Genomic DNA, 20,728 nt, shown 5'->3' on the forward strand with positions numbered 1-20,728 from the left:
TTTTCTTTGACCCTTCAAACTTATCTATTAGTTAGTCATTTCAGTTGGACAGCTGACTATGTTTACCATTGCTCCCTTCTTGAAAGAAATTAACCTTCTTGTTCAGATCTTCAAGTATTTCAGATGTCAATCTCTTTTGGCTCCAATTGGAGTAGAATAATCTTCTGTTTATGTCTTGTAGTGAATTTGGTTATCTACTTTAGCATACTTATCTCCAACATATCTTTAGAACCATGCTGTTGATGTAATATTCGTTTTCCACTTTGATTAGTATAGCAGGTCAACAACGATGAAGAGATAAGATCATTCCTTAAGTGACTTGATAAAGTTGATATAATCCATCTTATTGAACTTGTTGAGAATTTTATAGGCTCTTTTGTTTTTATTTAGCTTGGATATGTGATGAATTAGTGCCATTTATACATCATTATGTCTCACTCATTAAATAAATAAAATTTTTAGATAACACAATTGGTGACTGAATAAAAGAGAGATAAATGCAAAATTCTAACATCAAAAAATTTTAAAAGGTTGGTGGAAATTAGAGGAAATCAAAACAGTAGTTGTAACAACCCAGGACCTCACCCAAAATGGCTAGCCGATAGGTATTATTTTGGTTCCTTGATCCTGTATAAGTACCCAAGATTTACCTAGCAAATAACCGATGTGGGATTAAACACATGCCCGCACGGGTCCTCACATACTCCCTCCGTTCAAGCCCTGATGTCCTCATCAGGTTAAGAGTTCAAATCCATTCAAATCTAATCACAAACACCACGATCGGCTCGTGGTCAATCCCAATGGATCCGTGCTACAGTGTTTCCTAGTCCTCATAGGTTATGAACCAACCTGGCTCTGATACCACTAAATGTCAAGCCCTGAATTCGGATCATGACACAACCGTACTATTGCAACCTTATGCATACAATAACATGAAGCCACTTAAAATTTCATATCAAAAATGAACAATTTTAGTTACAAATGTTATAATAAGTTTCATCAGAATGGAACGGTGCAGAGCTTCTAAAATTTTAACATTTGATATTCAATTTTTCCAAATCCTGAAGTACATCAAGCTCCTTGCTCCTAGCAATCTTAATTATCTGAAAAAAATGGATAAAATGGTGTGAGCTATATGGCTCAGTAAGTAACCATGCACAATCTTAGCAGATCAAGCTTAATGTGCTTCATGCCAGTGCATTAATTTAAGAAATTAACAATTGTAACAAAGTAAGCATTTTATATAGCATATATTCAAATCAGACATAAAATAGTGGATGCCCAATCATGCAAGTTCATAAATATGAATGTGCATCATATAAAATTCTTGCCATTATTCATGCTTTGAAATCCGTACTCTCAGATGATAATGCAGCTATGGCCGCTCTTATTCCCATGGCAAGGCCTTTACCAACTATTATTCTCCATTGGCAGGGTCTATACCAATTTACTATTACCCACTAGCGGGGGTCGTATACCGAGTTACTGAATTCAAGGATATTCTATGATCAGTACTTTCCTAAGTCACTAAGGCTATTAAAGGAGAATGAGTTTGTCTTTGAGGCAGTCAAAGAATATGACAGTGCTGCAATATGCTAACAAATTCAATGAATCAGGTCGGTTCTGTCCTCTGCTTATGGAGGACGATCAGAGCAAGGCCAATAGATTTGAGCAGGGCTTGAGATACAAGATTCGATCTCGGTTGTCAGTTCTGATTTTTACCAGTTACAGGGAGTACTGGACAGGGTTCTGAAAGTTGAAGCTGAACTGGTGAGATCAGAAAAAGAAAGAGGTGACTAGAAGAGGCCTAGGATATCGGGGAGTCAGCATGTTAGGCCAAGGAACTTTGGGGGTAATGCAAACAAAAAGAAATTTGGGGCCTGTACCTTCTGTGGCAAGTCTCATAGTGGGCCGTCTTAAAAAGATAGGAGCATGTTTCTATTGTGGTCGCTTGAACACATAGCACGTGACCGTCAGAAGAAGAATGACCCAAGACCTACTGGATCAGGTGATCAGAGGCAGAAGGGGACTGCTCGGGTGTTCGCGCTGACTCGACAGGACATCAGTGCTAGCAACAGGGTGGTGACAGGTACTATCCCCATCAACTCTGTTGATGCATCTATATTATTTGATTCTGGCTCTACACATTCTTTTGTATCTGCTAAATTCTTTGGATCCTTGCACTGCATACCGGAGAAATTAGAAGCGCCACTATATATTGCTACACCCCTTCAGAAAATGGTAGTTGCTGACATTATATTAAAGAATTGCATAATTCAAATAGGAGAAAGGGAGTTAGTGACAGGCTTAATACAGTTAGATATGCAAGATTTTAATATCATTTTGGGGATGAACTGGTTGTCCAAGTATCATGCTCACATAGACTGTTTCTGAAAGAGAGTAGTTTTCCAGATACCAGGAGAGCTGGAGTTCTTCTATTAGGGCGATACGCCCATACAATGTAAGTGCTGCTTACATTTTATTTCTGCTATATGTGCAAGTAAGGCATTAAGAAAAGGGTGTCAGGCCTATTTAGCTTATGTGGTAGATACTCAAATAGAAACAAGGCTGGATGATATTTCGGTTGTGGGAGAATACTCAGATGTTTTCCCTGATGAGCTATTCGAGTTGCCTCCTGACCGAAAGATTGATTTCAAGATTGATCTCGCATCGGGAGTTGGACCAATCTCCAAGCCTCCTTACCGGACAACTCTTGTTGAACTGTGTGAATTAAAGGTCCAACTACAAGAGCTTCTAGAGAAGAAATTCATCCGGCCTAGTGTCTCTCCATGGGGAACCCCTGTCTTATTTGTGAAAAAGAAGAATGGGAGCATGAGACTGTGTATTGAAGAATAAGTATCTCTTGCCTCGAATTGATGATATGTTTGACCAACTACAAGGTGCACAAGTATTCTCAAAGATAGACTTGTGGTCTGGTTATCATCAATTAAAAATTAGAGTCGAGGATGTGCCCAAGACAGCGTTTCGGACTAGATATGGTCATTTTGAATTTTTGGTTGTCTTTTGGACTAACGAATGCTCCAGCTGCCTTTATGGACCTGATGAACAGGATCTTCAAGCAGTTTCTGGATCTGTTTGTCATTGTATTCATTGATGTTATACTGGTCTACTCCAAGAGCAAGGAAGAGCATAAAAATCATTGGAGGTTAGTACTGCAGACTCTACGGGAGAAGAAATTATATGCCAAGCTGAACAAATGTGAATTCTGGCTGGATAGCATTGCATTTCTTGGGCATATGATCTCTAAAAATGGAATTTCAGTGGACCCAAAGAAGATTGAAGCAGCGGTGAACTAGCCTCGTCCTGCCAATATGACTGAGATCAGAAGCTTCTTGGATTTGGTTGGATATTATAGGAGATTTGTAGATGGATTTTTTTGGATAGCCACTCCTTTAACTCGTTTGACTCAGAAACAAGCAAAGTATGAATGGAGTGAGGAATGTGAGCAGAGTTTCCAAGAGTTGAAGCAGAGATTAGTATCTGCTCCTATTCTCATCCTACCATTCGGTACGGAAAGTTTCATTATTATAATGATGCCTCGAAGAAAGGATTGGGTTGTGTGTTAATGTAAAATGATAAGGTGGTGGCATACGCCTCTAGATAGTTGAAACCCTATGACCAGAACTATCCTACACATGATTTGGAATTGGCAGAGGTAGTCTTTGCTCTAAAGATTTGGCGACACTATCTATATGGAGAGCCATGTGAAGTCTTCACTGATCATAAAAGCTTAAAGTACATATTTACACAGAAGGAGCTTGATATGAGGCAGGGGAGATGGCTTAAGCTGCTAACAGATTATGACCTGAATATAAAATATCATCCGGGAAAGGCTAATGTGGTGGCTGATGCTTTTAGCAGAAAGTCAACAGTAGGCACTACAGCTCTACTCACCACTCAAAAGCAAATTATCAAGGATCTCAATATGATGCAGATTGAGGTGACTGCTACGGGTGCTGGAGGTATGCTAGCTAGTCTGATGGTGCAACCGACATTGCTTGAGAAAATCAAGACTGCACAACAGGCTGATGCCCACTTATATCGGCTTAAAGAAGATGTGGAAGGAGGGTTGCGACCCGAGCTTAGAATTCACCAAGATGGTACTCTTCGATTCGGAAATAGATTATGTGTACCAAATGATGATGAATTGAAGAGAAAAATTATGGAGGAATCCCGCTTCTCTATTCATCCAGGTAGCACAAAAATGTATAGAGATTTAAGGGAGCATTTATGGTGGAATGGTATGAAAAGAGAGATAGCCAGTTTTGTAGCTCGATGCCTAGTATACCAGCAGGTGAAAGCTGAACATCAGAGCCATCTAGTGTACACAATATCTTCCATGTTTCTCTACTACAAAAATACATTGCAGATCTTAATCATGTGGTAGAGTATGAGCCATTACAGGTTGAAAAGGATCTGACATATAAAGAGTTTCCTCTACGCATACTTGATCGCAAAGAGCAGGTCTTGAGACGGCGCACCATTCCCTATGTGAGGAGGATTCAGTGGAGCAACCATTCGGACAGAGAGGCGACTTGGGAGCTAGAGGATGAAATGCGTGCGAGGCATCCACAAATTTTGAAGACTCAGGTTTGTAATTTCGAGGATGAAATTTTTTTGAGCGGAGAATGTGAGAATAGCCCAATTTTTTTAAGGAGGAGAGAATGTGAGAATAGCGCCCCCCCCACCCCAAAAAAAAGGGGCTGAAGCTGACAGTCCCAGCCGACTTCAGCCCAGGGCCCTTTGCTCATGCGTTAAGAGGGCGGAGACGACGCGGCGACTCCATCACAACGGTGAATGAGCCACGATCATTTCGAAATCATCTCATAAAAGAAAAGGAAGAAAGAAATTTTCGATTCCATCTCTTCCCTCACAGTGCATCTTCCTTCTTCCTCTAGGGATAGGGCTTCCTGCAGCTGGTGCTACCGGAGAGAGTAGTCGCAACTTCCTCCCGAAGCTAGGTAAACCCTAACTCCTATTTCTTTTTACCCCATGATAACAAAATAAAAGATAAGAAGACGAAAAAGAAGGGAAGTCATGGCCTCGGAAAGAGAGGGAGAGCCGTGACTCAATCACAGGGGGAGGGCTTTAACTCCCCTCCTCTGCCGCGATGTGGTCCAGGAGAGGAGCCGCCGGCTGCAACCGCAGACACTGTCGGCTCTCAGCCAAGCTGCAGCGTGCCGGAGGTCCCTCTTCTCGATGGGGAGTGGTTTCGACCGACTTCCCCCATCTCTCCCACCAAAGAAGTGGCAGAAGAAAAAAGAAAAAGAAAGGAAGAAAAAAAAGGAAAGACTCACCGGTCTGCAGCCACTGTCGGCGTTGCGTGCGGCCGTGAGCGTCGCCGGCACTACGTTAGCAGCGGGCGGCTACCGCAGGTAGGCCGGGGGCGTCGGCCGACGCCCTCGGTCGGGCCTGTGACCGACGTAGTGCCGGCGACGCTCGCGGCCGAATCCAACGGCTGCCGCACGCGATGCCGACGGTGGCTGCAGACTAGTGAGTCTTTCCTTTTGTCATGCCCCTAAATCCAGATCATGACACGGCCGTGCTATTGCAATCTTATGCACACAATAACACGAAGTCACTTAAAATTTCATAATAAAAATAAATAGTTTCATTTACTAATGTCATAACATTATTCATGAAGTTGGAACAGTACAGAGCTTCTAAAATTTGATTATTACATAATATTTTTAGTTACCCCAACCCTGAATAACACCAAGCTCCCTACTCCTAGTAGTCTTATTCATCTGTACGAAAAAAAAAAGGAAAAAGTTATGAGCTACACAGCTCAGTAAGTAACCAAGTACTATCTTATTGGATTAAGTATAATTATGCCAATGCAATATTTAAAAAGCTAACAGTTATAGCAAAATAAAGCATTTTATAGATGATATTCACAAATCAGGTCATAAAGCAATGCATGTTCCATCAATAAAAATTCATAAATATGAATATGCATCATATAAAATTCTTGCCATATTTCTTGCTTTGAAATCCGTAATCGCCATTATTCATGCTTCGAAAATCGTGCTCTCAGATGGTAGTGCAGCTATGGTCACTATTATTACCCATGACAGGGTCGTAATATTCACCTACTACTATTACCCGTTGGCAGGGCCATATGTCGAGCTATTATAACCCGCTGGCGAGGGCCATAATCTTTGCCAACTATTATTTTCCGTTGGCAGGGTCTACACCAAGCTATTATAACCTGCTGACGAGGGCCGTATGCTGAGCTATTATAACCCGCTGGCGAGGGCCGTACATAGCAATCTAAGAGTTCGTAAATCATTATTCTTTTTCATTCATAAATCATAATTATCATAAATAGGTTGGAAAATGATAAATGGCATCATATAATTTAAAATACATAAGCATGTCTCAAATATTATTTTTCATGCAGTCATAATTTCATAACTCATACACCATTAAATATTCATGAAGGATGCTCTTTAATCAAATCCATAAATCATATGCAATCATATACTTGATCCTAATTTTGAGAAAAATATATCATAACCAATACATTTTCATAATTATAAATAAATAGTAATTTAAAACTTTAAGATCAATGCCAAGGTTACTTACAGCAATTTGCTTTCCAATTTCTTACGTCAGGGTGACAAATCCTTGATCACCTAAATAATATCATAAGGATCACATTATTTTCTATTTATTCATAATTTCTAAATTTGTCATAACATGAAGTTACTTGCTTGGATCTCAAGTCCAATTTATCCAATTCGAAGCCTTTGGGCTCGATTTAGAACCAAATTGGGTTTCACGTATATCAATTGGGCTTTTAATTAAAGGATTAGGGCTTGAGTCAGGGTCAGCCCGAGGCCAATTTGGTCTCAAATTAGTTGAATTGGGCTTTAATTGGGCCCGATTCATATTCAATTGGGTCTTCTGGAGCTAACCCAGCTTAATTGGGTTCGGACTCAAATCAATTTGGGCTTAATTTGGTTCAGATTTGATCCAATTTACAGTTTGGGCTCGCCCAGACTTAGCCCAGTCTAATTGGGTTCAGTTTTAGTCAAATTTGGCGAACCCATTTTTCCTTTTCTTTTATTTGGGCCCAACAGGTTCAGACCCGAACTTGGATCCGACCCATTAAGGGTCTTTTTTTTTTCTTTTTTTTTTTCTTCTTTTTCTTTTCTTCCTTCTTCCCGAACCTTCTCCCTCCATTTCTTCTCATCCTCTTCTCTCACGACGGAAGAAAAGGAGGAGGGCTCGGGAGAGGCCGAGCAGCAACCCCCTAGGCCGGCCGGCGGCTCCCGGCCGGGCCTGCGGCACACACAGCCGCGCTTGCGGCCGTGCAGGTGGCGATGGCGGGTGGCCTACGGCCGCGCGGGCGGTTTGCGACCTGTGGCCGCGGCGGGTGGCTTGCGGTCGTGCCGGCCCCGCGATCGGCGATCCCAGGTAAGTTCTTAAGCCTTTTTTTTTCTTCTCCCGCGGACGGGAGATCTGGCTCGGGGAGGGCCCGAGCCGTAGCCGGCGGCGCTCCCCGGCCGGTCAGCGGCACCGGCTGCCCCTGGCGGCCGCCGCGGCTTGCGGCCTCCCTTGCTGCCGCGGCTTGCGGCCGATGCAGCTCGCGGCCACCGCAGCCGGCGCCCGCCACCCTCTTCCTTCTTTTTTTTTTGTTTGATTTAATTTCTAAACTAGATCTACAAAGAATAATCTATGAGTGAGGGTTAGTGTTACCTACTTTGGAGAAGAACGTTCCGCCTCCTACTCCGGCAATGCGGCCCTTTGCTCCGGCGATGCAGGCCTAATACCACATCTTGTCCACCGAGGAGAGTTTTGAGAAAAGGAGACAATGGAGGAGAAATAGAGGAAGGAGGGTGGTGAAAAGCCTCATCGATCGGGGCTTCTTATAGCCTCCGATCGCTGAGGGAGGTGGACGGTTGTAACCGTCCACCACCAGGCGTTACAAACGCTTGTACCATGGTGTAATGGCCCCCTTCCATTTCTCTTGGAACGGGGCGGTTATCACATTCTCCCCTCCTTAATAAAAATTTCGTCCTCGAAATTTGACATTTCTTAATTCTTAAACAAATGAAGATACTTAGTCTTTTATTTAACATTCTACCATATTTCCGCTGCGCACTCTGATCTAGTCAACTCTTTGGAGGCTCAAACCTCAATATCAATTTGTATTAGCCCTAGTTTCGTAGCATCTATAAGATTAACTTTCTTAAGATAGATGTTTACATTTAAAGACTGATTTGATTCTTCGTATATGCATTCTAAAGAGGTAGAAACTTAATGGTTACATAGGAGTAGAGGAATCAATTAAGCATAATCATGTATAGAGTTGTTTTAGAATGATTACCTGTTACTACATGATCACTTGCACTAGCATTATGCTGAATCAATGTAAAAGCCGAGCACCAGATTCAACAGGTTCCGAGTCATTCCTCTTTTTATTTGGGCAGTCCCGTGCCAAATGTTCATGCTGACCACAAGTGAAGCAAACTCCCATCTTCTTAAGACAAGGCCCCCCATGAGGCTTGCCGCAGTACGTACAGGCCTCAAATCTCTTCTTATTTGCATTAGCCTCAGTGTCCCCTGGCCTGACATTATGACTTTCAATCATTCTGGGTCTCTTTGGATCATCTTTTTCCTTCTCTGACCTCTTCAGATCTACTTCTACCTTCAGTGCTCTCTCCAGGGCCTCTCCGTAGCTGGTAAAAATCAGAACTGACAATCGGGATCGAATTTCGTCCCTCAAGCCCTGCTCAAATCTGTTAGCCTTGCTTCTCTCAACCTCTATCATCTGAGGACAGAACCGACCCAGCTCAGTAAATTTATTGGCATATTCTAGCACAGTCATATTATCTGTCTGCATCAGAGATAAAAATTCATTTTCTTTAGATATTCTAATTGACTTAGGGAAATACTGGTCATAAAACATCTTCTTGAATTCCTCCTATGTCAATAGCTCGTCCTCACCCTCGAGTGCAGCTTCAATGGCCGTCCACCAGAACTCTGCATTCCCCTTCAGCATAGGGATAGCCAATCTGACCTTTACTTCTTCGGGTTATTGCAAGGCTTTGAACATCTTCTCTACCTTTTGAATTCAGGTCTCAGCAACCAGAGGGTCAGCTCCACCATCAAACATAGGTGGGTTGAGCCTACGGAATCGCTCATAGTAGGACTCAATGGACTGTCAAGGTCGGACAGTGGCCTGCACCTGCTGCTGCACCTGTTGCATCTGCATCTGCATCTGCTGTTGCACCTGCTGCTGCATCTGCATCTGCTGCTGCACCTGCTGCTGCATCTGCTGCTGCACCTGCTGCTGCATCTGCATTTGCTGCTACATCTGCTGCTGCATCTGTTGCTGCATTTTTGCTGCATCTGAAGGAGCTGAGTCATCACCTGACTTGCTCTGGCAAAATCGGCCTGGGTGGCAGCTGGGTTAGAAGTTTGCTCGGCTGGCTGCCTGGCAACTCCTCTCCCTCTTGCTCCTCTCCTCTGATCTGCAATATTTGCCAAGACTTCATTCTCTCTGTTCCTCATTTTCACCTATCAAAAATATTAGCATAATTCAATTAACTAATTTTCTTTATTTTGAATATGCCGAATTTAATTGAACGAGACTTAACTACCCATTTCCCTTGCTAAAACTTTTTTTTTAACTCTTTATTAAACCTATTGCTCTGATACCACTAAATGTCACGCTCCAAATTCGGATCATGACACGGCCGTGCTATTGCAATCTTATGCACACAATAACACGAAGCCACTTAAAATTTCATAATAAAAATAAATAGTTTCATTTACTAATGTCATAACATTATTCATGAAGTTGGAACAGTACAAAGCTTCTAAAATTTGATTATTACATAATATTTTCAATTACCCCAATCCTGAATAACACCAAGCTCCCTGCTCCTAATAGTCTTATTCATCTATACGAAAAAAATAGGGAAAAGATATGAGCTACACAGCTCAGTAAGTAACCAAGTACTATCTTATTGGATTAAGTATAATTATGCCAATGCAATATTTAAAAAGCTAACAGTTATAGCAAAATAAAGCATTTTATAGATGATATTCACAAATCAGGTCATAAAGCAATGCATGTTCCATCAATGAAAGTTCATAAATATGAATATGCATCATATAAAATTCTTGCCATATTTCTTGCTTTGAAATCCATAATCGCCATTATTCATGCTTCGAAAATCGTGCTCTCAGATGGTACTGCAGCTATGGTCACTATTATTACCCGTGACAGGGCCGTAATATTTACCAACTACTATTATCCGTTGGCAGGGCCATATGCCGAGCTATTATAACCCGTTGGCGAGGGCCATAATCTTTGCCAACTATTATTCCCCATTGGCAGGGTCTACACCAAGCTATTATAATCCGTTGGCGAGGGCCGTATGCCGAGCTATTATAACCCGCTGGCGAGGCCATCTGCCGAGCTATTATAACCCGCTGACAAGGGCCGTACATAGCAATCTGAGAGTTCATAAATCATTATTCTTTTTTCTTCATAAATCATAATTATCATAAATAGGTTGGAAAATGATAAATGACATCATATAATTTAAAATACATAAACATGTTTCAAATATCATTTTTCATGCAGTCATAATTTCATAACTCATACACCATTAAATATTCATGAAGGATGCTCTTTAATCAAATCCATAAATCATATGCAATCATATACTTGATCCTAATTTTGAGAAAAATATATCATAACCAATATATTTTCATAATTATAAATAAATAGTAATTTAAAACTTTAAGATCAATGCCAAGGTTATTTACAGCAATTTGCTTTCCAATTTCTTACGTCAGGGTGACAAATCCTTGATCACCTAAATAATATCATAAGGATCACATTATTTTCTATTTATTCATAATTTCTAAATTTGTCATAACATGAATTTACTTGCTTAGATCTCAAGTCCAATTTATCCAATTCGAAGCCTTTGGGCTCGATTTAGAACCAAATTGGGTTCACGTATATCAATTGGGCTTTTAATTAAAGGATTGGGCTTGAGTCAGGGTCAGCCCGAGGCCAATTTGGTCTCAAATTAGTTGAATTGGGCTTTAATTGGGCCCGATTCATATTCAATTGGGTCTTCTGGAGCTAACCCAGCTTAATTGGGTTCGGACTCATATCAATTTGGGCTTAATTTGGTTCAGATTTGATCCAATTTACAGTTTGGGCTCGCCCAGACTTAGCCCAGTCTAATTGGGTTCAGTTTTAGTCAAATTTGGCTAACCCATTTTTTCTTTTCTTTTATTTGGGCCTAACAGGTTCGGACCCGAACTTGGATCCGACCCGTTAGGTCGGACCCGTTAAGGGTCTTTTTTTTTTTCTTTTCTTTTTCTTCTTTTCTTCTTTTTCTTTTCTTCCTTCTTCCCGAACCTTCTTCTCCCTCCATTTCTTCTTATCCTCTTCTCTCGCGACGGAAGAAAAGGAGGGCTCGGGAGAGGCCGAGCAGCAACCCCTTAGGCCGGCCGGCGGCTCCCGGCCGGGCCTGCGGCACACGCAGCCGCGCTTGCGGTCGTGCAGGTGGCGATGGCAGGTGGCCTACGGCCGCGCGGGCGGTTTGCGACCCGTGGCTGCGGCGGGTGGCTTGCGGCCGTGGCCGGCACCTGCGATCGGCGATCCCAGGTAAGTCCTTAAGCCTTTTTTTTTCTTCTCCCGCGGACGGGAGATCTGGCTCGGGGAGGGCCTGAGCCGTAGCCGGCGACGCTCCCCGGCCGGTCAGCGGCCCCGGCCGCCCCTTGCGGCCGCCGCGGCTTGCGGCCGACGCAGCTCGCGGCCACCGCAGCCGGCGCCCGCCATCCTCTTCTTTTTTTTTGTTTGATTTAATTTCTAAACTAGATCTACAAAGAATAATCTATGAGTAAGGGTGTTACCTACTTTGGAGAAGAACGTCCGCCTCCTACTTCGGCAATGCGGCCCTTTGCTCCGGCGATGCAGGCCTAATACCAGATCTTGTCCACCGAGGAGAGTTTTGAGAAAAGGAGACAATGGAGGAGAAATAGAGGAAGGAGGGTGGTGAAAAGCCTCATCGATCGGGGCTTCTTGTAGCCTCCGATCGCTGAGGGAGGTGGACGGTTGTAACCGTCCACCACCAGGCGTTACAAACGCCTGTACCATGGTGTAATGGCCCCCTTCCATTTCTCTTGGAACGGGGTGGTTATCACACCTTTTCTTTTTCTTTTTTCTTTTGCCTCTTCTTTGGTGGGAGAGATGGGGGAGGTCGGTCCGAACCACCCCCCACCGGGAGGAGGGACCTCCGGCCTACCGCAGCTTCGGCCGATGGCCGGCGGTTGGGGCCGGTGGCTCCTCTCCAAGACCACATCGCGACAGAGGAGGGGAGGAAAAACCCTCCACCTGCGATCGAGTCATGGCTCTCCCTCTCTTTCCGAGGCCGTGACTCCCCTCCTTTTTCTTCTTCTTTTCTTTTATTTTGTTATCATGGGGTAAAAAGAAACAGGAGTTAGGGTTTACCACGCTCCAGGACGAAGTTGCGGCTACTGTCTTCGACGGCACCAGCTGCAGGAAGCCCTATCCTTGGAGGAAGATGCACTGTGAGGGAGATGGAATCGGAAATTTCTTTCTTTCTTTTCTTTTATAAGATGATTTCGAAATGGTCGTGGCTCGTTCACCGTCGTGATGGAGTTGCCGCGGCGTCTCCGCCCTCGTAACGCACGAGAAAAGGGCCCTGGGTGGAAGTCGGCTGGGACTGCCGGCTTCGGCCCCTTTTTTTTGGGGAGGGGGCTATTCTCACATTCTCTCCTCAAAAAAAAATCATCCTCGAAATTACATACCTGGGTCTTCAAAAAGTTATGGATGCCCCGCACGCATTTTATCCTCTAGCTCTCAAGTCGCCTCTCTTTCCGAATGGTTGCTCCACTGAATCCTCCTCACATAGGGAATGGTGCACTGTCTCAAGACCTGCTCTTTGCGATCAAGGATGTGTAAAGAAAACTCTTCATATGTCAGATCCTTTTCAACCTGTATTGGCTCATACTCTACCACATGATTGAGATCTGCAATGTATTTTTGTAGCAGAGAAACATGGAAGACATTGTGTACACTAGATGGCTCTGATGTTCAGCTTTCACCTGCTGGCATACTAGGCATCGAGCTACAAAACTGGCTATCTCTCTTTTCATACCATTCCACCGGTAGTGCTCCCTTAAATCTCTATACATTTTTGTGCTACCTGGATAAATAGAGAAGCGGGGCTGGTGAGCTTCCTCCATAATTTTCCTCTTCAATTCAACATCATTGGTCCACATAATCTGCTTCCAAATTGAAGAATACCATCTGGTGAATTCTAAGCTCGGGTTGCAACCCTCCTTCCACATTTTCTTTAAGCCGACATAAATGGGCATCAATCTGTTGTGCAGTCTTGATTTTCTCAAACAGTGTCGGTTGCACCATCAGACTAGGTAGCATACCTCCAGCACCCGTAGCAATCACCTCAATCTGCATCATATTGAGATCCTTGATAATTTGCTTTTGAGTGGTGAGCAAAGCTATGGTACCTACTGTTGACTTTCTGCTAAGAACATCAGCCACCACATTAGCCTTTCTCGGATGATATTTTATATTCAGGTCATAATCTTTCAGCAGCTCAAGCCATCTCCTCTGCCTCATATTAAGCTCCTTCTGTGTAAATATGTACTTTAAGCTTTTATGATCAGTGAACACTTCACATGACTCTCCATATAGATAGTACTGCCAAATCTTTAGAGCAAAGACTACCGCTGCTAATTCCAAATCATGTGTAGGATAGTTCTGCTCATAGGGTTTCAACTGTCTAGACTACCGTATGCCACCACTTTATCATTTTGCATCAATACACAGCCCAATTCTTTCTTCAAGGCATTACTATAAATAGTGAAACTTCCCATACTGGATGGTAGGGTGAGAATAGGAGCAGATACTAATCTCCGCTTCAACTCTTGAAAACTCTGCTCACATTCCTCACTCCATACTTTGCTCGTTTCTGAGTCAAACAAGTTAAAGGAGTGGCTGTCTGGGAAAATCTTTCTACAAATCTCCTTTAATATCCACTAAAATTCCATTCCTGGATATCACATGCCCAAGAAATTTAATGCTATCCAGCTAGAATTCACATTTGTTCAGCTTGGCATATTATTTCTTCTCCTATAGAGTTTGCAGTACTAACCTTAAATGATTTCAATGCTTTTCCTTGCTCTTGGAGTAGACCAGTATGTCATCAATGAATACAATGACAAACTGATTCAAAAACTACTTGAAGACTCTGTTCATTAGGTCCATAAAGGCAGCTGGAGTATTGGTTAGTCCAAAAGACAACCAAAAATACATAATGACTATACCTCGTCTGAAATGCTGTCTTGGGCCCATCCTCAGCTCGGTTTTTAATTGATGATAACCAAACCGCAAGTCTATCTTTGAGAATACTTGTGCTCCTTGCAGCTGGTCAAACAGATCATCAATTCAAGGCAAGGGATACTTATTCTTCATAGTTACTTTGTTCAGCTCCCTATAATCAATACACAACCTCATGCTCCCAGCCTTCTTTTTCACAAATAAGACGGGCTCCCCATGGAGAGACACTAGATCGGATGAATTTTTTCTCTAGAAGATCTTGTAGTTGGACCTTTAATTCATGCAGTTCAGTAGGAGCCATCCGGTAAGGAGGCTTGGAGATTGGTCCAACTTCCTGTGCGAGATCAATCTTGAAATCAATCTCCCGATCAGGAGGCATCTCGGGTAGCTCATCAGGAAAAAAAATTGAATATTCTCTCACAACCGGAATATTATCGAGCCTTGCTTCTGTTTGAGCATCCACCACATAGACTAAATAGGCCTGACACCCTTTTCTTAATGCCTTACCTGCACATATTGCAGAAATAAAATGTAAAGAGGACTTACATTGTATGGGTGTATCGCCCTGATACAACTTCAGCTCTCCTGGTATCTGAAAAACTACTCTCTTTCTGAAACAGTCTATGTGAGCATAATACTGGGACAACCAGTTCATCCCCAAAATGGGGTCAAGATCTTGCATATCTATTTGTGTTAAGTCTGTCACTAAATCCCTTTCTCCTATTTGAATTATGCAATTTTTGAATATAATGTCAACAATTACCATTTTCTGAAAGGGTGTAGCAATATATAGTGGTGCTTCTAATTTCTCAAGTATGCAGTGTAAGGATCCAGAGAATTTGGCAAATACAAAGGAATGTGTAGTGCCAGAATCAAATAATATAGATGCATCAATAGAGTTGATGAGGATCAAGGTACGCTGAACCGGTATGGCGGTATCGATAGGCGTACCAGTCGCCTACGATACGAACCGGTCCGGTACGAACCAGTCTTTGTTTTTTTTTTGTTCACGGACGCGCGCGGAAATTTTTTTTTGTTTCGCATCCGTGCCCGCGCGGACGCGTGATAGCTGGCATTTATGACCCACGCGAGCGCACGGCCCCTCGCTCGCGCAGGGCGCTCTGCGGGCCATGCGCTCTCACACCACAGCGCACGCGCGCTGTGCTAAAAAAAAAATGGTACCGGTGCGAACTAGCCGGTTCGCACCGGTACGGGCTGGTACGAGATCGGTACGCAGCCTGTACGTATACGTACCAGTTGGTACCAGCGCAAAAATAGTTGGAACCGATATCTGGACAGCTGGAACCAGTATCCACACTATCCGGATACCGCTTCCAGGCCGGACCGGTCTGTACCGGGCCGAACCGGCCGGTTCAGACTGGTTCGGCATACCCTGATGGGGATAGTATCTGTCATCACCCTGTCGCTAGCACTGACATCCTGTCGAGTTAGTGCGAACACCCGAGCAGTCCCCTTCTGCCTCTGATCACCTAATCTAGTAGATCTAGGGTTATTCTTCTTTTGATAGTCACGTGCTGTGTCCAGGCTGACCACAATAGAAACATGCTTCCATCTTTTTAAGATAAGGCCCACCATGAGACTTGCCACAGAACGTACATGCCCCAAATTTCTTCTTTTTGTTTGCATGGCCCTCAAAGTTCTTTGGCCTAAAATTCTGACTCTCTGATATCCTGAGCCTCTTCTGGTCTAATCAGTTCAGCTTTAACCTTCAGAGCCCTGTCCAGTACATCTTTGTAACTAGTAAAAATCAGAACTGATAATCGGGATCGAATCCCGTATCTCAAGCCTTACTCAAATTTGTTGGCCTTGCTCTGATCGTCCTCCATAAGCCGAGGATAGAACCAGCCTAGTTCATTGAACTTGTTGGCATATTCTAACACTGTCATGTTCTCTGACTGCCTCAAAGACAGAAACTCATTCTCCTTTAATAGCCTCACTAACTTAGGAAAGTACTAATCATAGAATATGTCCTTGAATTCATCCAAGTCAGTTGTTCATCATCACCCTCGAATGCAACTTTCATGGCCATCCACCAAAACTTGGCATTTCCTCTAAGCATGGGAATCGCCAGTCTGACCTTGACATCTTCGGAAAATTGTAGTGCATCAAACATTTCTTCTATTTCTTGAATCCAGGTCTCGACAGCTAAGTGATCAGCTCCACCATCAAACATAGGAGGATTTAGCCTTAGAACCTTTCATAGTAAGACTCCATAGGCTGTGCAAGTCGGGGAGCGGCCTGCATCCGCTGCTACTGCTGAAGAAGCTGAGCCACTACCTGGTAAACACCAGCATTGTCTGCTTGAATGGTAGCTAGGTTAGGAGTTTGCTCAACCGGCTGGCTAACAACTCTCACTCTTGCTCCTCTCCTCTTAGCTGCAATATTTGCCAAGACTTCCTCCTCTTTGTTGCTTATTTTCACCTATCAAAATATTTATATTAATCATTTTTTTAATGATTAACCAATGGTACAACTAATAAAATCTTTTTTTTCTTTCCAATTATGCGGAATCTAATTGAACGAGACTTAACTACCGATTCCCCTTATTAAAACTTAAAGTTCTCACTCATGATTAAACCTATGGCTCTGATACTACTTGTAACAACCTAGGACGTCATCCAAAATGGCTAGCCGGAAGGTATTATTTGAGTTCCTTGATCCTGTATAAGTACCTAAGATCTACCTAGCAAATAACAGATGTGTGACTAAACACACGCCCGCACGGGTCCTCACAGTAGTAAGCAAAAACAAAAATAACAGAAACATATATAATATAGTTCTATATATTGACATCACAAAGACATGCTTAAATAGAAAAGCTTGGGAGGCACAACAACAAAAAAACATCAACATTGCAAAGAAAATTATTGTAATATGATACATGGGTTCCTGAATGAAATGCATTTTTATCTTTCCTTCTTTTCTTTCTTTTTTTTTTTTTGATGAATAGTTAAAGAAAAATAACCTAAATATTGCTTTGATTGTGTAGAAAAATTAGACATTTTGTCATAGACAACTTTGAGCTAATTCTCAATGTTTTGAGCCAGTAATACCATGACAAGTTAATAAAAACTTCCACCAATTGTCTGATCTCTCTTCTTCGGGTTGAATTCATCATTTGTGATGCAAATGTCATCATTTAAGGTGTTCATCTGTGTGGGCTTTTCCATTCCATTTATGTTTTTGTTGTTTGTTAGGGACATCAAATTTTAGTATGCTTTAACTGTTCTAAATAGACAATCTAAGCATTACTGTTTGTTATAATACAGTCTCCAAAATTGTTACATGCAAGTTCAGTTTGGAATAAGACCATTTCTTCCATTTATTGACTTCTCAGGAGCTTATCTTCAATAGAAATTACTCACATTCTTCTTGAGATCATTTGGGCTGCTGCCCTGAATCTAGTTTAAGATATCTTGTTCAGAATTCTCCAAAGAACCAAGCTGGCAGGAGAGCGGGGAGGGGGTGGGGGTGTACAAGGTTTCAGGCCCTAAAGCCCAATTGGTCTTAAATTCTGGGGAAACTTTTGAGCCAGGCTTCGGTTTGTGTTTTGGCAAAAAATGAATAGAGTCCAATTAAGCCTAGCCAGGCTCAGGCCTGATAACCTCGGGGAGGGCTATGTTGGGGTCTAAGCTATACACCCTGGGCTGGAAACAGGCCTAGATGTCATGTGGTCTCTTGATACGTATGATTGAAAAGGTTTTTGCTTAGTTGACCTTTGGAACCTTCTTCAGGAGTCATGTTCCATGATTTAGTCCCTGTTGAATCAATGTTTTATATTTGTTTTATTTCTTTTGGCTGAACCATGTCTTTTTCCATGTATAAGAAAAAGGTATGCATGTAAACATACTTGCCAGTATTTTAGTCCATTACTTGTACTATATCTCTTTTTGCTAATCAAAGATGATTATCTATATTGCAATGATTAAATTTGGCTGGATAATGTAAATGTGATTGCCAGAATCGAGTATGAGCTCTTGATAGAGTTCCCAGTGAACTGAATAGTGGTGCAGTTGATACCCATCACCTTATGTAGTTGATACCCATTAGAGCTTCACAGTTAACTAGTCAGCATTTAGGAACTACATTTAGAAATTTCATGTAACTATAGTTTTTTCTGAATTCAACATGATATGTTCACAAGACTCAGACATACCGGGTTTGCTGGCATGCAATCATCGGTTGTCATGTATTGCAATAAATTTCTTCTCAGTATTTTAAGTTCAAAGAACATTTCTTAGAAAAATTGATAAATTTCTAACTCTATGTTATCAGGTAGGTAAGCCAGCTGTGGCTATACCTGTCCATGATACAGGCACAGACACGACAGTTTCAGAAGAGGATTCTTCAGGTGCAGAATGTAAAATTGAGAGTGTGAGGACTATAGAAGCCACACAGCTTACTCCTGTGTTTTTGTTGATGGTTTTCCTTGTCTTGCTGATCTCTGTTCTTACATTTTATGTATATCAACGAAAAAATAGTGATGCTTAAAAGTGCTTGATGTATTTTCCCACAGCATCAGTACTCCAATATTGTGCACCTTTTTCCTTCTCATGCGATCTTCTAGACATTCCTCTTTTGAGTTGCAGTATTTCAACCTTTTTTGCTGTCACTTTTGTTTCAGTAGGCTTTAGGCTTGGTGATGATTAATAGTGGGCAATCTCTTGGTTGTTGGGGTATAAATTCGAAAAGCTTTAGAGTGGAGCTCTGCGAGTTGATTTGCTGTTTTAATGATGTATCTAGCGAGCTTTGTCACACTTCAGTATGTGCTTTGTACCATCTTATCAGCCAATATTCTCGAGAATGTTGAATTTTGATGGCTATAATACCTTGGGGCCATGCTGTTCCTCTATCTCTCTTCAGCCAATTTGGACAATTTAGATCAGTTTGTTTCCATCATACAGGATCTCCTGTGCATACAATATTATTTGCAACATGATGCCTCTTTTTCTTTTTTTTCTTTTTTGATTTTTTTCCTCGCCATTACTTGTGCAATGCGAACCATAAGTAAAATGGAAGTACTATCGATTACTTATGCAGCAGTATATATGCCAAGATATTTGGATATCAATCATTTAATAATTAATAGAGACAGGGAACAATTTTCCTTTCTCAGCTCAGAGAAGCTGAGATCACAGTATATTTGGTATTGATCGCCCTACAAATTGATCCCCCAAAGCCCAATTCTTGCAATTTGAATATCCAACCGTACTCGAATGTCCGCTTCTCAATTCCATATCCCGGCTTCTTTTTCCTCTCCTCCATTTGACATCAACTGCTGCTGAATATCCAACCGTACCCTTGACCACCCTTCCTCCATGGATGGACCATCATGGCTAGCCCAAGTCCCATTCAATTCTTCCAACCACCCTTCTCCATCGCCTTATGTTTGCCAATAAAGAATTCCATATAACTATTCTCATGTCTTCCTCACGAGATATATTAAAAAGGAACTAATAAATTCATAGAAGAAAATAAATAATACTTAAAGCGCAGAAAGTGGCTGGATTTCTAGTCTTCTTTAAAGCATGCCCATGAAACTGGTTGCCTGCTCTAACTGATGCAGCATCATCTTTTGTGTTTAAATCCAGACCCGTCTTTTCTACCATTCCATGAATCTGGATCCCCATCTCAAGTTCCTCTGATGCAGCACGAGATTTAAGAATAATAGCAAATAACCCGAGAGCAGCGAATTCCATGAGATAACATCTCCCCGCAGGCATCGCATCCAAGAGGGATTCTGCAATGCCGGTCGCCCCGCGTTGGCTGCATCCTGAAATCATCGCGTCCCAAGAGATGGTATCCTTCTGGGGCATATGATCGAATACTTTACGAGCATAGTCCAAATTCGAGCACCGGACGTACACGGTGCGACAGGCAGTTGGGGACGTGGGCTTCTCGCCCTGGGTTTCTCCAAGTTGTATGTCCTTCGACTAGGTGTAACCTAAGCTTGCAATTCGAACTCAGCTCAAAGCTAGATGAAATTTTTGCAAGCAAAGCTCGAATCCGTCTCGGCACAATCACAGATCAGACACAAATTTTTGCGAGGTCGTCCACGGTTAAATCATGGATATTGTCTAAAAGTATCATATATAATTATAAAAACATATTACGTATTCTTTTATCAATTAAAAGATCAATGATCATTGCAAACTACTAAAAATAATATCATTATACGGGCTAGAACTCATACCCAGCAACCTTTTATTAGTTTGGTCGTTCCATGCGAGTCCACATTTTGTTAAACTAATGGTTGAATTAAGGACCTGTCCATTCTTCCATTAGCGAATTCCAAAGCTTGCTCGGTCACAGGCTATATCA

The 20,728-nt window shown here is 42.3% G+C and overlaps 1 protein-coding gene across 5 annotated transcripts in view; it reads left to right on the forward strand.

Annotated features, from left to right (window-relative positions):
* The window catches only part of LOC103712742 (WPP domain-interacting tail-anchored protein 1-like), a 31,334-nt gene extending 12,315 nt beyond the window's left edge, over positions 1-19,019 (forward strand). For 3 of the 5 annotated variants that reach the window (XM_039127453.1, XM_008799351.4, XM_039127457.1), the window contains one exon: positions 18,683-19,019. In XM_039127453.1, coding sequence (XP_038983381.1) covers positions 18,683-18,898 — 216 coding nt within the window. In that variant the 3' untranslated portion in view covers positions 18,899-19,019. Of the gene's footprint in view, positions 1-1,434; positions 2,090-17,744; positions 18,320-18,682 lie in introns of those variants that run through there. The other 2 variants (XR_005512204.1, XM_039127460.1) reach the window with 2 other exon arrangements.
* The last annotated feature ends 1,709 nt before the right edge of the window (positions 19,020-20,728 follow it).

The sequence above is a fragment of the Phoenix dactylifera genome, chromosome 1, assembly GCF_009389715.1.
Source record: "Phoenix dactylifera cultivar Barhee BC4 chromosome 1, palm_55x_up_171113_PBpolish2nd_filt_p, whole genome shotgun sequence".
In the NCBI taxonomy this organism is placed as follows: Eukaryota; Viridiplantae; Streptophyta; class Magnoliopsida; order Arecales; family Arecaceae; genus Phoenix; species Phoenix dactylifera.